General features: G+C 44.8%; 1 protein-coding gene across 1 annotated transcript; it reads right to left on the bottom strand.

Moving 5' to 3' along the window:
• Positions 1-218: 218 nt before the first annotated feature.
• Positions 219-11,372, bottom strand: RPS3 (ribosomal protein S3). The gene is made up of 7 exons (XM_081952901.1): positions 11,222-11,372; positions 9,681-9,811; positions 7,132-7,225; positions 5,339-5,433; positions 3,430-3,617; positions 1,580-1,776; positions 219-294 (listed from the first exon to the last, which is right to left on the bottom strand). The coding sequence occupies exons 1-6, from the start codon at positions 11,249-11,251 to the stop codon at positions 1,583-1,585; spliced, it is 732 nt and encodes a 243-aa protein (XP_081809027.1). The 5' UTR covers positions 11,252-11,372; the 3' UTR covers positions 219-294; positions 1,580-1,582.
• Positions 11,373-18,707: the final 7,335 nt, after the last annotated feature.

Below are 18,707 nucleotides of genomic sequence, written 5' to 3'. Positions count from 1 at the left end.
AGTGAGCTCCCTTTACTTGCACCAGCTTCTGCCAACTTAGCAGTTCGGAAGCACGTAAAAAATGCAAGTAGAAAACAGCGTTCCGTGCGCCTTCGGCGTTGAGTCATTCCGGCCACATGACCACAGAGACGTCTTCGGACAATTTGATTTGGGAAGAATTAAAACTAGGTTTTTGATGGATAAGCTCTCAGTCCTGAGAGCCGGTAAAAGAAAGAACATTTCTTGTTGGCTTTTAAAAATTTTATTAAGAGATGTTTTTGTTTAATAGAACTTCCAAGGTTTTAAATCAAAAACCTGCAAGGAAAAGAAAAAAAAATGTATCAGGGAGTAAAAAGAAATCTTGGGGAGGGAGGCAAGACCTATTTTTATTCTTCCAGAAATACAAATTGTTTTAATTCTTTCGGAATGACATGCAGCCAATAACACCCCTGTAACTTGCTTCCCCCTAAACTGGTGCCCTCAAGAGGTCCATGTGTGGCTACTGATGGGAACCACACAGAAAAGACCATCAGGTTGGAGAATAATAATAATAAATTGACCATTTGTGAATAGCAAATCTTCCCATTAATATGGGCTCAGAAGCCAGTCAACGAATACCGATGCTAAAACCACCAACGCTAATTTCAAGCCATATTCTGGGGTAAACAAAGACCCATAACAATTTAAATCGGGTCTTTTATCTGGAAAGGGGGACTTATGCCTATAGAAGAGAAACTCTATAGGTTCAGGGTTGAACTGTGAGGTCCTTGGTGCTCTCTGAGGTTAGTTGTTTTCTTGCAGATGTTTCATGACCCAACTAGGGAACATCTTCAGTGTTAGGAGAGAGTGGGGTTTATAGAGGAGGAGGGGAAAGAAGTGAGGAGGAGGAGGAGGAGGAGGAGGAGGAGGAGGAGGAGGAGGAGGAGGAGGAGGAGGAGGAGGAGGAGGAGGAGGAGGAGGAGGAGGAGGAGGAAGAAGAAAAAGAGGAGGGCGACGACTGTGGGGTCCTGGGTGCTCTCTGAGCTGGGCTGTTTCCTTGCAGATGTTGCATGACCCAACTAGGGAACATCTTCACTCATAGAAGGGAGTGGGATTTGTTCCCTTTATATTCAGGTAGCTTGCTCTTAGAGAGCAAAAACCCCGTTCCTTTCTAGCACTGATGAGGTTACCTAGCTGGGTCATGAAACGCCTGCAAGAAAGCAACCAAGCTTTAAAAAAGCAGCAAGGGCACCACAGTCCTTTCTCCCCCCTCCCTTCTAACACTGACAATGTTCCGTAGTTGGGTCATGAAACGTCTATAAGAAAAACCACCAAACTCAGAGAGACCAAGGTCCCCGCAGTCCTCCTCCTCCTCTTCTCTGCAAACTCCACTCCCTTATTAGCACTGATGAGGTTACCTAGTTGGGTCATGAAACGTCTGCAAGAAAACAACCAAGCTCAGAGAGCACCAAGGACCCTACAGTCCTCTTTCTCCTCCTCTCCCCCTTCTAGCACTGATGATATTACGTGGTTGGGTCATGAAACGCCTGAAAGGAAACCATCTGGCTCAGAGAGCAGCCCCGCAAGGTTTCTTTTCAGTTTATCCTTCTCAGGGCCTTACCTCTTACGCTGTGGGCACAGGCTGGGGCATCGGCGGCTGCTCTGGCTTGGTGCCCTTCTGCTCCGAGATGGGGGTGGTGGGCAGAATCTCCTCTTTGGGCTCCACGATGCTGACGTGGTCCGGCAGGGGCTTCTTGGGACCAATCTTTCCACTGGGATCCCAGGGCAACATGATCTTCACCTTAATACCCAGCACACCTGCAAACCAAGAAAAGGGAGGCATTGAGGCAGGATCACTTGGCCCTGCAAGCTCAGGATGACAGGGGCTGGACCCCAAAGGTTGTGGGGAGAAGAGGTGAACTGCAAGGGAGGAGGCTGCCCCCCTCACTCCACCGTGCGGTGGGCCCTTTCTTCACAGGGGCCCCTCCCTTGATAAATTTTTTTTGTAAATAATTTTATTAGTTTATAATAGTTAACCCGTGTGAGTGTGTGTGTGTGTGTGTTTCCGTGTGTGTGTCCCAGCATAATTCTGGAACACCTGGAGCAATTTCAACCAAACTTGGTACACAGATGACTTACTCTCTGGAAACAAAGACTGTGAGGTAAGACAACCCTAACGCCCCTTGGGGTTTGTATTTTGTTAAGATACAGCCTGTTGTGTCTTAAAACGGCTTCTACTGTACTGCCGTAAAATGGATTCTACTGTACAGTGCAGTGGAATTGCCATGGTAACAGCTTCACAGTATTCCACAGGGGGGAGAATCCCAACATTAGAAATTACATTCGGTCCGGACATTTCCCCCCTATAAATAAATACTCGGGCAACATCGCGTTATCGGCTAGTATAACATAAAAAGAAAATACAGAAGTAAATAGTAAGAAAAGTAGGGGAGGGAAAAGGGAGGAAAGGAAGAAAAAAGGCAGTGACTTCCAACTTTCTTTGGTACAGTAGAATAAGGCATAAACTTCTCAACTTTTTACTTTTACGTGATCGTATTAACTATCCGTGTCTATAACAACCAATCTATCTAATCGGTAAAAGCCAAAATCAAAGTTTCAACTGAGAGAAGAAAGATTGTAAGATGGGGGGGAAATTCATTTAACTGTCTTGCTTGGCGACAGAAATTTTGGGCTCAAATGCGCGTGCCGTGATAGCGGCAGTGGTGAGAATGCGGCATTGCAAGGAAACTCTGCCCACTGCCTGCAATTTGATCCTGACCGTCTCCAGGTTGACTCAGCTTTCCGTCCTTCTGAGGTTGGCAAAAGGAGGACCCAGATTGTTGGGGGAAAGAGGCTAACTCTGTAAACCATTTAGAAAGGGAGGGAGGGAGGGAAAATGAGGACCCAGATTGTTGGGAGCAATAGGTTGACTCTGTAAACCCCTTAGGAAGGAAGGAAGGAAGGAAGGAAGGAAGGAAGGAAGGAAGGAAGGAAAATGAGATTGTTGGGGGCAATAGGGTGACTCTGTAAACCCCTTAGGAAGGAAGGAAGGAAGGAAGGAAGGAAGGAAGGAAGGAAGGAAGGAAGGAAGGAAGGAAGGAAAATGACATTGTTGGGGGCAATAGGTTGACTCTGTAAACCACTTACGAGAGGAAGGAAGGAAAAATGAGGACCCAGATTATTGGGGGCAATAGGCTAACTCCATAAACCGCTTACAGAGGGCTGTAAAGCTGTAAAGCGGTATATAAGTCTAAGAGGTATTGCTAAATCTAGTTGTAAGTATAGAACTACCTATATAGTAGCAATAATAAATTCTTCCATTATTTGAACTCAACAAATCCTCATGTTGTTTGCCCCTGACAGTAGCTCAGCAAAGGCTCCTCAGGGCAGTGCCCACCAGGAAAAAGAAGGGGCTGGGGGCTTCCAAAACTTGACCCGAAGGGAGCTGTTTGGAGGCCGCCCTCGCCTTACCCTGCCTGAGGAGGACATGGCGCACGGCAGTGTCCACGTAGTAGTTGACGGGGTCCCCACTGTGGATCATCAACCCATCCACAAACTTCATGGACTTGGCACGCTGGCCCCGGAGTTTGCCCGACACCACCACTTCGCAACCCTTGGCTCCGCTTTCCATGATGAAACGGAGGACGCCGTAACACGCCCTGCGCATAGATAGAACACACCAGTGAGAACTTGGGACGACTGAGATAGAGAAGCACAAAAGTCGGGAGGCTCTTTAAAGTGTGATTCACTCAAATTTAAAATTGATCACGTAGGTTCACATTTATTCACACTGTATTTCAGCAAAAAGGAAGGCAGAGGTCAAATACCAAACAGAGAGTGCAAAAATCTGAACGTTTAACAGAAAGATCACAAGCACATCTAAGTTGCAAGTATAAAATTTTAGTTCATTTGTCGCAACTATGTAATCAGCAAAATCTCCATTATAGGATTTGTTTTTGACACTATTATTTGTTGGATAGATAGTTTTTCAGCCCCACAAATCGCACTTTGGTGGTAGTCATTTTGCCCCACTGATAGAGGGCATCTACCATGACCAGGGAGAATTTGGTTTAAAAGGTAAAGGTTCCCCTTGCACATATGTGCTAATCGTTCCTGACTCTAGGGGGCGGTGCTCATCTCCGTTTCCAAGCTGAAGAGCCAGCGCTGTCTGAAAACGTCTCCGTGGTTATGTGGCCGGTATGACTCAACGCCGAAGGCACACGGAACGCTGTTCCCTTCCCATCAAAGGTGGTTCCTATGTTTCTACTTGCATTTTTTTTACATGCTTTTGAACTGCTAAGTTGGCAGACAAGCCACGGGAGCTCCCTCCGTTACGCGGCGCTAGGAATTCAAACCTCCAAACTGGCGACCTTTCTGATCAACAAGCTCAGCGTCTTAGCCACTGAGCCACCGCGTCCCAGGAATTTGGTTTAGTGTTGTCTAAATTGCATGGGGCTGGTCAAACATTTCCCAAAACTATTAACAAAAATCAATTAATTAAATTTCAACGCAAGCAACAGAGTCTTTTCAAGAGCTTCCCTTCTCAGACAAATGCCTCTTGTTCATCCAATGACCGGACCTCCTCCTTTACCCAAAGCCACCAACACAGGGCCACAGAACGTGGCACAGTATCGCTGAGCCTGGGCAGGAGGAGGCCGTTTCTGACTCGTCATCGTATCATCACAGAAGGGATTTCTTGGGCGCTCAAGAACAGCTCCGTCTTTAGCGATGAGACCCCGAAGAAGGGTGGCAGGCTTCTTCCTTAAGCACACAGCAACACAACGTTTAAAAGAAGCCACTGCTATGTCCATTGGACACCACAGCCGTGTCTTTGCTGAAGACCAAGGGAGAAGTCCACCATGCTGAAGCTGCACAAAAAGTTAACTGTATTTTTTGGAGTATAAGACACACCTTTTTCCCTCAAAGAGGCTGAAAACCTGGGTGCATCTTATACACTGAGTACAGCATTTTTTTTTGGCTCCAGAAACCCCGCCCCCTTCACCAAAATGACCGTGCATAGCCTTTAGGAGGTACTCCTGGGGGGCTGGGGGGGGGCAGAAATGAGTGGGAAACAGGCCTTTTGCTCAATTTTGCCCCCCCCCCCAGCACTCTATAAGCCTCCTAAAGGCTATACATAACCTATTTGTGGGGGGGGGGAAACAGGCACGTTTTCGGGGGGCGCCCACCCCCCAGGAGCACTCTACAAGCCTCCTAAAGGCTATTCATGCCCTTTAAAAAAAAAAAGGCCCATTTTCGGGAGGTCTGCAGAGTGCAAAAACGTTTTTTTTAAATTTGCCTCTTCAGAATCTTGGTGCGTCTTATACTCCGAAAAATACGGTACTAGATGAAGACAATTAAAACAGAGAGCTCGGATGCTCACCTACGCACGGCAAGGCCCCCCAAAAGCTTGTACCGGAGGGATTCGGCCTGGGCGATGGCGCACAGTCCTCGGGTGGCCACCTTCTCGGCATAGAGCTGCGAGAGAGAGCGCAACATTGTCAGAGTGTGCATAGTGTGACTTACTATTTTGAGACAACCCAGGAGTAAAATACAGTAGAGGTGTTGTCTTTCAAACAGTGGTTTATCTACAAGGCATAGATATACAGTATATACGTACACGTAGTAGGCTAAGCCAGGCAATCAATCAACCTTCAACTATAACAGGGAAGCCGCCCTCATAGGGCCTCTCTTATATAGACAGCCTCTTAAAGTGACAGTAACCCTGCTGATTCAATTCTCATTGCATCATCTCAAGTTTACAGCCTTACGGCAGCTGGTCCACTATTAAATCATCATTACCTTACCAAACATGCTTCACAAACATGTCACAGGAAGGAGGAGTTAACAAAACAAAAGTGACAGTTGCAGTGGCATTGAAAAAGAATGTCTTATGGCCATTTTGCACAAAGTGTGAGTAACAGTCATAAATACATTTTTGTCCCATGACGCTGTGACTTCGGTCATTAAGTGAACTGTTTTAAGTTGAGGATTATCTGTAAAGAATTTTTAGCTTCCTCCAACAGCGGAGAGGTTTTCAATGCCTTTTAAATCCAACACTCAGCACACAACCGACACGTAAGACAATACGGGAAGTCCTCAACTTACAACAGTTCGTTTAGTGACCATTCAAACGGCACTGAAAAAAGTGACTTATGACCGCTTTTCAGCATCTTTGCAACACGCCCAGGGTCAGATGATCAAAATTCAGGAGCTTGCCAATTGGCTCATACTTATGACCGTTACTGTGTCCTGGAGTCACATGATCCCATCTTGTGACCTTCTGACCAGTGGAGTCAACGGGAAAGCCAGATTCACTGACCGACCGTGCTACTAACTTAACAACTGCATTGATTCATTTAATGGCTGTGGCAGGAAAGGTTGTAAAATGGGCCAAAGCTCACTTCGCAAATATCTCTCTTAAGAACAGAAATTTTGGGCTCAATTGTAGTCATTAAATCGAGGACTAGAATAGAGAATAGCAGAGTTGGAAGGGACCTTGGAGGTCTTCTAGTCCAACCCCCTGCCTAGACAGGAAACCCTATACCGTTTCAGACAAATGGCTATCCAACATCTTCTTAAAGACTTCCAGTGTTGGGGCATTCACAACTTCTGGAGGCAACTTCTGTTCCATTGATTAATTGTTCTAACTGTCAGGAAATTTCTCCTCAGTTCTAGGTTGCTTTTCTCCTGGAATAGTTTCCACCCATTGCTTCTTGTTCTACCCTCAGATGCCTTGGAGAATAGCTGGTCTCCCTCTTCTTTGAGATATTGGAAGACTGCTATCATGTCTCCCCTAGTCCTTCTTTTCATTCAACTAGACATACCCAGTTCCTGCAACCTGTAAACAGCCCATTAAAAGCCCATGGCTGAATTGCTTGAGGCTTTCAAATTCACCTGAAGAAGAAATCCTGCCTGTCCCTTCTCAGACAAATGCCTCTAGTTCATCCAGTGAGTAGGGCACCCTTGTCAGAGTTAACCAGCAAGGCGCCACAGAACGTGGCCCCAGGCTGTTGGCTCCGAGCAAGAGGACGTCCATTTCTGACTCGTCATCGTATCGTCACTGAAGGGAAGATAAGTGCTAAGGCAGGGTTTTTCCTCCCACATTTGGCAAGTTTGAAAAGGGGTGGACTTCAACTCCCAGAATGCCCCAGCCAGCACAGGGACCCCCGTTACCTCCACACTGGCCTCCGGGAAGCCAAACCGCTTCTGAACTACAGCCGTCAGCTCGCGAATCCGGCGTCCTTTCTCTCCCAGAACGTTCTGAGTTCTGAAATGCAAAAAGACACAGATTGGCATTAGCTCAAATTCCACCAGTTAACTTTGAACATTTCATATATATATAATATATATATATATATATATATATTAAATCTAGCCTGCATTTCACTGCTATTGGAATAATTATCTGATTCGATCCAACTTTTTCTCAGGAGGAGTTCACAAAGTCAATCACTTTTGCTCGATTCCAACTAACGGTGTACATCTAAAATTAAGTCGTACTTATATTCTCTTTGACTAAAGCTACCTGTTATATACCTGCCTATCAGGGTTGGAAATTGGGTCATCACATACTTGACTGATCCAATATGACGACTTTTGCAATGCTCATTAAGCAAGTTCACGGTTCGCTTTGGGTCGTTGCTGCCTAAACCCAGAGATAAATGCTGGTTTTTCAGCAAAAATCACAGTACATTTATGTGACTGCAGGATGTTGCTAGCAGTCAAATATGCAGGCCAGTTGCTTAGCATCTTTTGGAACCTACCGTATTTTTTGGAGTATAAGACGCACCTGTTTCCTTCAGCCCCCCAGGAGCACTCTATAAGCCTCCTAAAGGCTAAGCATGCCCTTTTTTGGACAAAAAACAGGCCCGTTTTTGGGAGGTCTGCAGAATGCAAAAACCTTTTTTTAAAAATTTGCTTCTTCAAAATCTCGGGGCTTCTTATACTCCGAAAAATACGGTATGTGGGGAGGGCCGTTTGTAAAATAGAATAGAAGAAACTGGAATAGAATAGAATAAGAAATCTGAAAAGAATAGAATAGAATTCTTTATCGGCCAAGTGTGATTGGACACACAAGGAACTTGTCTTTGGTGCATATGCTCTCTGTACATAAAGAAAAATAAAATAGAATACATTCATCAAGAATGATAAGATACAACACTTAAGTGATAATCATAGGTTAATAATGAGCATTGTAAAGATACAAGCAACATGGTTATAGTCATAAGTGGGAAGAGATAGACAGCCACTAAGCGGCCAGTCATAAGTGAAGGACTACATCCATTCATCATATTTATTTATCAATCTACATCCATCTATCTCTCTGTTCATCTACTGCCTACCTACTTAAGAGAACACTCAGCTCACAAGCCAGCGAGAGTCCTACAAATACCTGTTATTTGTGGGCGATCCTTCAAGACTGTTCAAGAGAAGCAACTACCAGTAGTAAAAAAATTGCAGCAGCTCAGCTACTAACTGCTGCAGGGAGAAGGATCATACAATGTCTGCCTTAAAATAGATGCATTGGTTGCCAACTTCTGAATGGAAATTGTCGCTTCCCTTCTCAGACAAATGCCTCTTGTTCATCCAATGACCGGACCTCCTCCTTTGCCCAAAGCCACCAACACAAGGCCACAGAACGTGGCACAGTATCGCTGAGCCCGGGCAGGAGGAGGCCGTTTCTGACTCGTCATCGTATCATCACAGAAGGGATTTCTTGGGCTTCCAAACAGGCATGCAGCTTTTGATTATTATTTTTTTCCAGCGTCTCAGAACCTTCCAAAACAACATTTGGTACACTAGCTGTGAACTTTTTTGGACACACAAACACTCAATATCCTTGGCATCTCATGTCTGGACTACTGCAATTGACTGGCTGAAGACCATCCATTGCAGGTAGATACTGAAAAGTCTGCAGTGGCAAACCAGCGTGTTTCCGGTAGCACCTTTTCTGAGTAAAATTTTATATGTTTTTGTGAGTGGATAACTTTTGACTTTTAATAAAAGTTGTCAGTTAGGAAGTGTGCTACAGAGCCCTGATCTGATGACCAGCCACAAAAGGTTTTAGTCTGGCTTAGACGTGGGTTCCTCTAGACTTGGCCATGTATTAACTTTATCCAGCCTTGTGTAGTTCAGATCTGATTATATTGAAGACTAAAAGCTAAAGGTTCCCTTCGCACATCTGTGCGAGTCGTTCCTGACTCTAGGGGGCGGTGCTCATCTCAGTTTAAAAGCCGAAGAGCCAGCGCTGTCCGAAGACGTCTCCGTGGTCATGTGGCCGGCATGACTCAACGCCAAAGGCACACGGAACACTATTCCCTTCCCATCAAAGTAGTCCCTATTTTTCTACTTGCATTTTTACATGCTTTCGAACTGCTAGGTTGGCAGAAGCTGGGAGAAGTATCGGGAGCTCACTCCGTTACGTGGCGCTAGGGATTTGAACCACCGACCTTTCTGATCGATAAGCTCAGAGTCTTAGCCACGATGATGTTGATAACTACCTACTTCAAAATAAATTTGCCCACCCTGTAAGATTTGGGACAGAAGCCCTGCTCAGGGTCCCATCTCCACCCGCTAGTAAGGCTAACTAACAGATTAATAACCACAGTAAAAATGAAGGTGCCTGCTGCTCCCAAGGACGTTTCTTCAGATAAGTGGGGGAAGAGCTAATCCACAGAGTTTCAGCGTATGTATGTATGTATGTGACAGCAGGACCAAATGACCTGGTAGCAAGGATGATGATTTCGGTCCTGGTTGGGGTAACACGGACTTCCACCCCGGAGTAGCCATCTTCAGCCAGCTCCCGAGTCAAAAACTCGTTCAGTTCGGCTTTGAAGATGCCATCGGCCACAAACTGGAAACAAAACACAAAAGGGTGAGATATGAGGCCAAGCACAACCTCGTCAACCCACAATAAGTAGAGGCACAAAGCAACGCAGGCCCCGCCCCAACAGCAATGCAAAGCCTTCAATGGAAGCTGCTACCTTGGAAATGGGGAGGGTCACCTAATGCTTAATACCGGAGGCCCCAGACCCATCCATAGCAATTACAAGGACAGGGATATTCCTCCATTTACAATAGTTCGTTTAGCAACCGTTCAAAACTACAAGGCACTGAAACAAGTGACTTAGGATCCCTTTTTCACACAACTTTTTCAGCCTCTCCCTAGTCGTATGATCAAAACCGAGACACTTGGCAACGGGTTCATATTTACGACGGTTGCAGTGTCCCAAATACAGGAGCAGTGCAGGCGAATTACCCGTCATTTAAGGCAGAAACTAAGTCCCCATTCCCTGTTGCTCTCTTTGTGCATGTGTGTTGTGTGTGTGTCAGAGCAGGGGTTGCGTTTTCTGCCCACGTACCCAAATCTGGGTGTGATGGGGGCAGGAGTTGCGTGTCTGCCCCCAGCACCCAAAGCTGGGTTGCGTGTTGTGGCTGGGCCAAAGATGGTTGTGGGTCCGCCCCCAACACGCAAAACCTTGGCCTCTCCAGCGCCAGACCAATATTTCAACTGCAAGACAGCGTTTCAATGCTGGCCTGGTAGCGGAGAGACCCAGGTTCGAGTCCCTCCTTCAGCTGCAGATGTGGCTCCATGGGGACTTTTGGGCTGGCACTCTTAGCCTAGCCCCATTTCACAGGGCTGTAGGGAAAAACTGACTATAGAAACGACCTTGCTCCTAAAGGAACAGTTTTCCAATCTTGGCAACTTTTTTTAAGATGCGGGGACTCCAACTCCCAGAATCCCCCAGCCTATCCAGGACTTTAGAAACACCCCCCCCCCCAGTGCCTCTGTCTCCGCCTAGCCTTCCTCACAAGGCTGTTGTTGAAGCTGGCCCAGGTTCAACCACTCTCTAGCTCAGGTGGCCAAGCTTGGAGACCCCTGCTCTAAGCAAACCACAGACTACCTGGCAGGGCTGTTGTGGAGAAAAACAGATCCCATTTTGCAGTCATATAATAATGCTTAGGCATAAGCACGTGCTAAGATAGATCAGCTCTAAGCTACCGGGCAGCTTCCGGTCTCGGCCGGCCCGTCTAGCCTCGACTCCCGCTGCCTTCTCGTCCCAGCCAGACCCAACGAGAATTTGGGCCGGAGCCGCGGAGAGATGGCTCAGCCTCAATCCACTCCCATCCGTGAGTCCCGCCGTCGCACAGGCCCACCTAGCCAGCCCCGTCCCGCCGCTCGACCCGCCGGGCCTTCTCCGGCCCGTATTTCTTTCCCCGCCGCCCCGCCATAAGGCTCCGCAAGGCCTCCGAAAAGCCTCACCTTTCGCTTCTTGGAGATCTGTACCGCCATCTTGAGCCGCGCCGCTCTGGCGAAAAAGAGGCGGCTTCCGCCGGCGCAGAGGAGTATAGGGCTGCTCTGCCGCTCGTCATTGGCCCGCTGGCGTCACGTGGACGGAATCGGCCGCGAGCCACGCTGGGAAATGTAGTTGATGTTTGAGAGCCGGCGGCTCTCTGGCGCGGATAGGCGTTCATGATCGTTCTATGCTTCCTATTGGTCGAGCTGCTAGGGATGTACTAGGGGTTTTTGGGAAATGTAGGCTGGTGTGGAAAATAGTTTAATTGGGCGTTGAGATAGTAACAATATTCAACATTATGAGCCACCGCCACAATCAATCATCATCAACAACAATTTGACCTCTGCTTTTGGGAATGAAGAATAAACTGATAGAGCTTCCATGTGCAGCTGCAGTATACCTGTGAAGCTCCTTTCTCCAATATTATTGTTGTATTCATTCATTTTGTATAATCTCCCATCTCACATAAGTGATTCTGACAATGGGATATGATAAGAAACGCACCCGCTGCATTCTTTCCCCGTCCATGCATTTTTCAACATGCTGTGTTATCATCTCAACAACGCCTGGCTAGTCCTGCATTTCATTTTTTAAAATTATTTTTAAAAAGATTTGAAAGTCTGCCCGAGATACTCTGTGACTCTCTAGGGGTTTCCTGCTTGAGCAGGGGGTTGGACTAGAAGACCTCCAAGATCCCTTCCAACTCTGTTATTCTGTTATTGTTATTTTCTCTGATCCGAGAAATCAAATTTACCCATCTCTCCCCAAAAATCTTTCAGCTTTGCCAACATTCCTTCCTAGTGGATAGTGCTGAATCTTCCCAGCTCTCTGCATACAATAATCTGAGGGATCCTTGGTGCTCTCTGAGCTATCAGTTTTATTGCAGACGTTTCATTACCAAACTAAGGAACATCATCAGTTCTTAAAGGGAGTGGGAATTGCAGAGGAGGAGGAGAAGGAAAATGGCTGTGGGGTCCTTGGTGCTCTCTGAGCTTGGTTGATTTCTTGCAGACGTTTCATGACCCAACTAGCTAACATCATCAGTGCTACAAGGGAATGGGGTTGGAGGAGGGGGGAGAAAGGACAGTGCTCTACCCAAACTAGGTAACATCATCAGTGGTAGTCCTGCTACCTAACAGCACTGATGGCATTATCTAGTGAGGTAATGAAACATCTGCAAGAAAACCACAAAGTTCAGAGAACACCAAGAATGTGGACTGTTTCCACATTCACAGTCATAATCCTCCTCTTCCTCTTCCTCCTCCAACTCTCCCTTCGTTCTAGCACGGATGATGTTTCTGAGATGGGTCATGAAACGTCTGCAAGAAAACCACCAAGCTCAGAGAACACCAAGGAATCCTCATTTCAACCCCAACCTACAAAATATTCTCCTTTATTGGAGTACAATAATAATGTCACCGCTCTGACCAGACGCTGAAATATCCGTCTACGGCTGAGGCTTCAACAAAACATCTCGATGCCGACACGACGATTTGCAGTTGTGACCACAGGAGGTCAGAGTTGGTTCGCGAGAAAGGAGGCAGCCCAGCTCTGTCCAGCAACCTTAGAAGCTCTGTATGGGGAGCCCCATATGCTCAGCGAACTCCCAATGTGGGTCATGAAACTGGCCCATTTCTCCACTTTGTGCTTCTTCTTTTTTATATCTATAAATGTTTTATTATAAACAATTATACACATTAACAAAAACATACACAACCCTTACATGCAACATTGGAACTTCCCTTTCCTTCTTACAGTAGATATCTCTCGGTGCATCTTTGCAAACATTTCCCCCCCCCCTCAATCCATCTCTATATATTTTTACGCTTATCATCCTATTATTTCTTACTCTTTTTGCTTATCAGTCTCTATTTGGTTATTTGTATCAGACAGTCTTTATTGCTTTTCTACTAATAAGTAACTTTTTCTACTTCTGTAAATCCTACTTTTCCTACCTTCTTATCACTAATTCCTACTTCTTCTATAATACAAACTACATTATTTTAGATTCTTATTCCCTGTTTCTATCATCCAGCCATTTGTACCATTTCCCCCAAATTAAATAGTGCTCAGTTTCCTCCTTTCCTTGAATTTCCTTAGTCAATTTGTCCATCTCTGCGCATTCTAAGATCTTCCGTATTATCCCATCCTCGTTCGGTATTCTGTTATTCATTCCATTTCTGCACATATGCTTTTCTAGCCGCTGAGATGATATGTAGAATTAGGTATAGAGTCTCGTTGTTGTATTTTGTTGTGGTTATGTCTAATGAAAATGTCTCCGGCTTCCAATCTATATGGTTCCTGTTATAGCTTCCAACCAGTTTTTGATTTTATCCCAGATTTTTTTGCCTCCTCGCATGTCCACCATGTATGGTAGTACATCGTGCTTGTTGCTAAGCTAGTCCTGCTCCCAGATCTGTCTAAAGTAGCTTTTTTCTCCAAGGCACCTGAGGGTAGAACAAGAAGCAATGGGTGGAAACTAATCAAGGAGAGAAGCAATTTAGAACTAAGGAGAAATTTCCTGACAGTTAGAACAATTAATCCGTGGAACAGAAGTTGCCTCCAGAAGTTGTGAATGCCCCAACACTGGAGGTTCTTAAGATGATGTTGGATAGCTGTTTGTCTGAAACGGTATAGGGTTTCCTGCCTAGGCAGGGGGTTGGACTAGAAGACCTCCATGGTCCCTTCTAGGGTCTGCTATTGTATTGTAAGAATTGAAATGTTGTCAAAGGAAAAAAAAATAAACTCCCAAGAAGAAAGTCCAGTGGCCTTTTTGGAAAAAGCACCTTTGTGATTAGAATAGAATAAGAGAGTTGGAAGGGACCTTGGAGGTCTTCTAGTCTAACCCTTTGCTCAGGCAGGAAACCCTATTATAACATTTCAGACCAATGGACTTTTCTTAAAGACTTCCAGTGTTGAGGCATTCGCAACTTCTGAAGGCAAGCTGTTCCACTGTTTAATTCTTCTTGCTGTCAGGAAGTTTCTCCTTAATTCCTGGTTGCTTCTCTCCTTGATTAGTTTCCACCCATTGCTTCTTGTCCTGCCCTCAGGTGCCTTGGAGAATAGCTTGACTCCCTCTTCTTTGTGGCAACCCCTGAGATATTGGAAGACTGCTGTCATGTCTCCCCTAGTCCTTCTTTTCATTCAACTAGACATACCCAGTTCCTGCAACCGTTCATTGTATGTTTTAGCGTCCAATCCCCTAATCATCTTTGTCGCTCTTCTTGGATAAAGGAAATGTATATATACAGGTGAAACTCGAAAAATTAGAATATCGTGCAAAAGTTCATTTATTTCAGTAATGCAACTTAAAAGGTGAAAGTAATATATGACTCATTATATGCAAAGCAAGATAGTTCAAGCTGTGATTTGTCATAATTGTGATGATTATGGCATACAGCTCATGAAAACCCCAAATCCACCATCTCAGAAAATTAGAATATTGCATGCAATCAATAAAACAAGGATTGTACATAGAACAATATCGGACCTCTGAAAAGTATAAGCATGCATATGTACTCAGTACTTGGTTTGGGCCCCTTTTGCAGCAGTTACTGCCTCAATGCGGCGTGGCATGGAAGCTATCAGCCTGTGGCACTGCTAAGGTCTTATGGAAGACCAGAATGCTTCAATAGCGGCCTTCAGCTCTTCTGCATTGCTCGGTCTCATGTCTCTCATCTTTCTCTTGGCAATGCCCCATAGATTCTCTATGGGGTTTAGGTCAGGTGAGTTTGTTGGCCAATCAAGCACACTAATCCTACAGTCATTGAACCAGGTTTTGGTGCTTTTGGCAGTGTGGGCAGGTGCCAAGTCCTGATGGAAAAATGAAGTCAGCATCCCCATAAAACTCATCTGCGGAAGGAAGCATGAAGTGCTCCAAAATCTCCTGGTAGACGGCTGTGTTGACCCTGGACTTGATGAAGCACAGTGGGCCAACACCAGCAGATTGACATGGCTCCCCAAATCAACACAGACTGTGGAAACTTCACACTGGACTTCAAGCATCTTGCAATGGGTGCCTCTCCATTCTTCCTCCATGCTCTGGGTCCTTGGTTTCCAAATGAGATGCAAAAGCAGCTCTCATCAGAAAAGAGGATTTTGGATCACTGAGCAACAGACCAGGTCTGTTTTTCTTTAGCCCAGGTAAGGCGCTTCTGACGTTGTCTGTTGTTGAGGAGCGGCTTGACAAGAGGAATATGACATTTGAAGCCCATGTCCAGGATCCGCCTGTGTGTGGAGGCTCTTGATGCACTGACTCCAGCCTCAGTCCACTCCTTGTGAAAGTCCCCAACACTTTTGAATGGCCTTTTCCTGACAATCCTCTCCAGGCTGCGGTCATCCCTGATGCTTGTGCACCTTTTTCTTCCACACTTTTCCCTTCCACATAACTTTCTATTAATGTGCTTTGATGCAGCACTTTGGGAACACCCAACTTCTTTTGCAATGACCTTTGGAGGCTTTCCCTCCTTATGGAGGGTGTCAATGATGGTTTTCTGCTCAACTGTCAGGTCAGCAGTCTTTCCCATGATTGTGATTCCTACTGAACCAGACTGAGAGACCACTTAAAGGCTCAGGAAACCTTTGCGGCTTGAACTATCTTGCTTTGCGTGTAATGAGTCTATCTCATATATTACTTTCACCTTTTAAGTTGCATTACTGGAATAAATGAACTTTTGCACGATATTCTAATTTTTTGAGTTTCACCTGTATATATATATCTGTATCTATCTTGAATTATCCTAAAAAAAAATTGAGTTCCAGGTGTAGTTATATAAGAAGAGACAGACATTGCGATCTCCGGAACTTAAAATATAAGCTATATAAATATATATATAGCTAAGTGGGTAATATGTTTAAAATTCCAGAGATCACAATGTCTGTCATCTATCATCTATCTATCTATCTATCTATCTATCTATCTATCTATCTATCTATCTATCTATCTATCTATCTATCTTTCTACCTACCTACCTACCTACCTACCTACCTACCTACCTACCTACCTACCTACCTATCTCTATCCTGTCTGTCTCTACCTATCTATCTATCTATCTATCTATCTATCTATCTATCTATCTATCATCTATCTATCTATCTATCTATCTATCTATCTATCTATCATCTATCATCTATCTATCTATCATCTATCTCTATCTATCTATCTATCAATCAATCATCTATCTATCTATCTATCTATCTATCTATCTATCTATCTATCTATCTATCTATCTCTATCATCTATTTATCTATCTATCTATCATCTATCTATCTATCAATCAATCATCTATCTATCTATCTATCTATCTATCTATCTATCTATCATCTATCTATCTATCTATCAATCTATCTATCTATCTATCTATCTATCTATCATCTATCTATCTATCTATCATCTATCTCTATCTATCTATCTATCAATCAATCATCTATCTATCTATCTATCTATCTATCTATCTATCTATCTATCTCTATCATCTATTTATCTATCTATCTATCATCTATCTATCTATCAATCAATCATCTATCTATCTATCTATCTATCTATCTATCTATCTATCATCTATCTATCTATCTATCTATCTATCTATCTATCTATCTATCTATCTATCTATCTCTATCATCTATTTATCTATCTATCTATCATCTATCTATCTATCTATCTATCTATCTATCTATCTATCTATCATCTATCTATCTATCTATCTATCTATCTATCTATCTATCTATCTATCTATCTATCATCTACTTTGTCTATCTGTCTATCTATCATCTATCTACCTACTCTGTCTGTCTGTCTGTCTGTCTACCTATCTACCTACACTGTCTGTCTGTCTGTCTGTCTACCTATCTCAATCAGTAGCTTCCTATCTTCTTTATGGCAGTTACAAATAAATTTATTGTCTATCCTCCCTCTTCGAGGTTCCTTCCGAAACCCCTTCTTCACATGTTTTACCCTTTCTAATCCCTGAATCCATAAAACACCATTTCATTTTTTCTCCCATTTTCAGTAAAAAGTCCATAAAGGGTATCCAAGTCACTAATAAATACCTTTGTTGTAGTCTTGCCTAACTAAAAAAGTCACTTTTGCCCTACCTGAAAATTAGAAACATAAAGAGACACAGAAAACTGAGGGCAGGAAAAAACAACACCACCGCCTTTCAGTTATTGTTTGTTTGCTTTTCTTTTTATATTTATTATTTTTAATTATTTTTATTTTAATAATAATAATAATAATAAAAAAAAATTTGAATTTATTAGCCGCTCCCTCTCCACACAGGACTCGGGGCGGCGTACAATAGAGCATATAAAAACATAAAGACATATGTGCAAACACATAAACATCCAAATACACACATATACAAAGACATACATGCACGGAGGAGGTAACAAATTACATCACATTAAGAATGTTAAAAATCAGCCATTAAAATATCCCATTAATAAAAACACAATTTAAAATTTAAAAGGACTGTCAGGAGGAATAAGGAAAAATTTACGGTTGAGCCAGGCCGGATAATTGAAAGAGGTGGGTCTTCAGCTGTACACGGAAGGAGCGGAGATCGGAAGTAATCCTGATGTCACGGGGGAGGTCATTCCACAGGGCTGGGCCCATCACAGAGAAGGCTCTGCTCCTGGGTGTCGCCCCCCGACACTGTTTGGCGGACGGCACCCGGAGAAGTCCCTCTCTGTGTGAGCGAATTGGTCGTAGGGATGTGTGGGGCAGGATGCGATCCTGCATGTAACTAGGCCCTGTGCCATGAAGCGCTTTAAAGATCATAATCAAAACCTTGAAACGCACTCGGTAGACCACAGGAAGCCAGTGCAGCTCGCGCAGGAACGGTGTCACATGGGAGTACCTAGTACTCCCCATAATCACCCACGCGGCCGCATTCTGGACCAACTGCAGTCTCCGAGTGCATCTCAAGGGAAGCCCCATGTAGAGAGCATTGCAGTAGTCCAGGCGAGACGTCACCAGCGCATGGGTGACTGTGCGTAGGGCATCCCGGTCCAATAAGGGGCGCAATTGGCGCATCAGGCGAACCTGATGGAACGCCCCCCCTTGCCACGGCTGTTACATGGTCATCCATGGACAGCCGGGCATCCAGGAGGACGCCCAAATTGCGCACCCGTTCCACGGGGGCCAGTTGCTCGCCCCCAATGGCCAGAGATGGAAGTAACTGGTTGAACCGGGGGGCCGGAAGCCACAGCCACTCCGTCTTGGAGGGGTTGAGTTTTAGTCGGTTGCCATCCATCCAGATCCGTACGGCCTCCAAACACCGGGACATCATTTCGACGGCCTCGTTGGGGTGGTTCGGGGTGGAAATGTATAGCTGAGTATCATCAGCATACAGATGATATCCCACCCCAAAGCCACGGATGATCTCGCCCAGCGGTTTCATGTATGTGTTGAACAGGAGAGGCGAGAGCACTGACCCCTGTGGCACCCCACAT

The sequence above is a fragment of the Natrix helvetica genome (assembly GCF_964273705.1).
Source record: "Natrix helvetica genome assembly, chromosome: 4".
Classification (NCBI taxonomy): domain Eukaryota; kingdom Metazoa; phylum Chordata; class Lepidosauria; order Squamata; family Natricidae; genus Natrix; species Natrix helvetica.
This window is presented reverse-complemented; position numbering and strand designations above follow the sequence as displayed.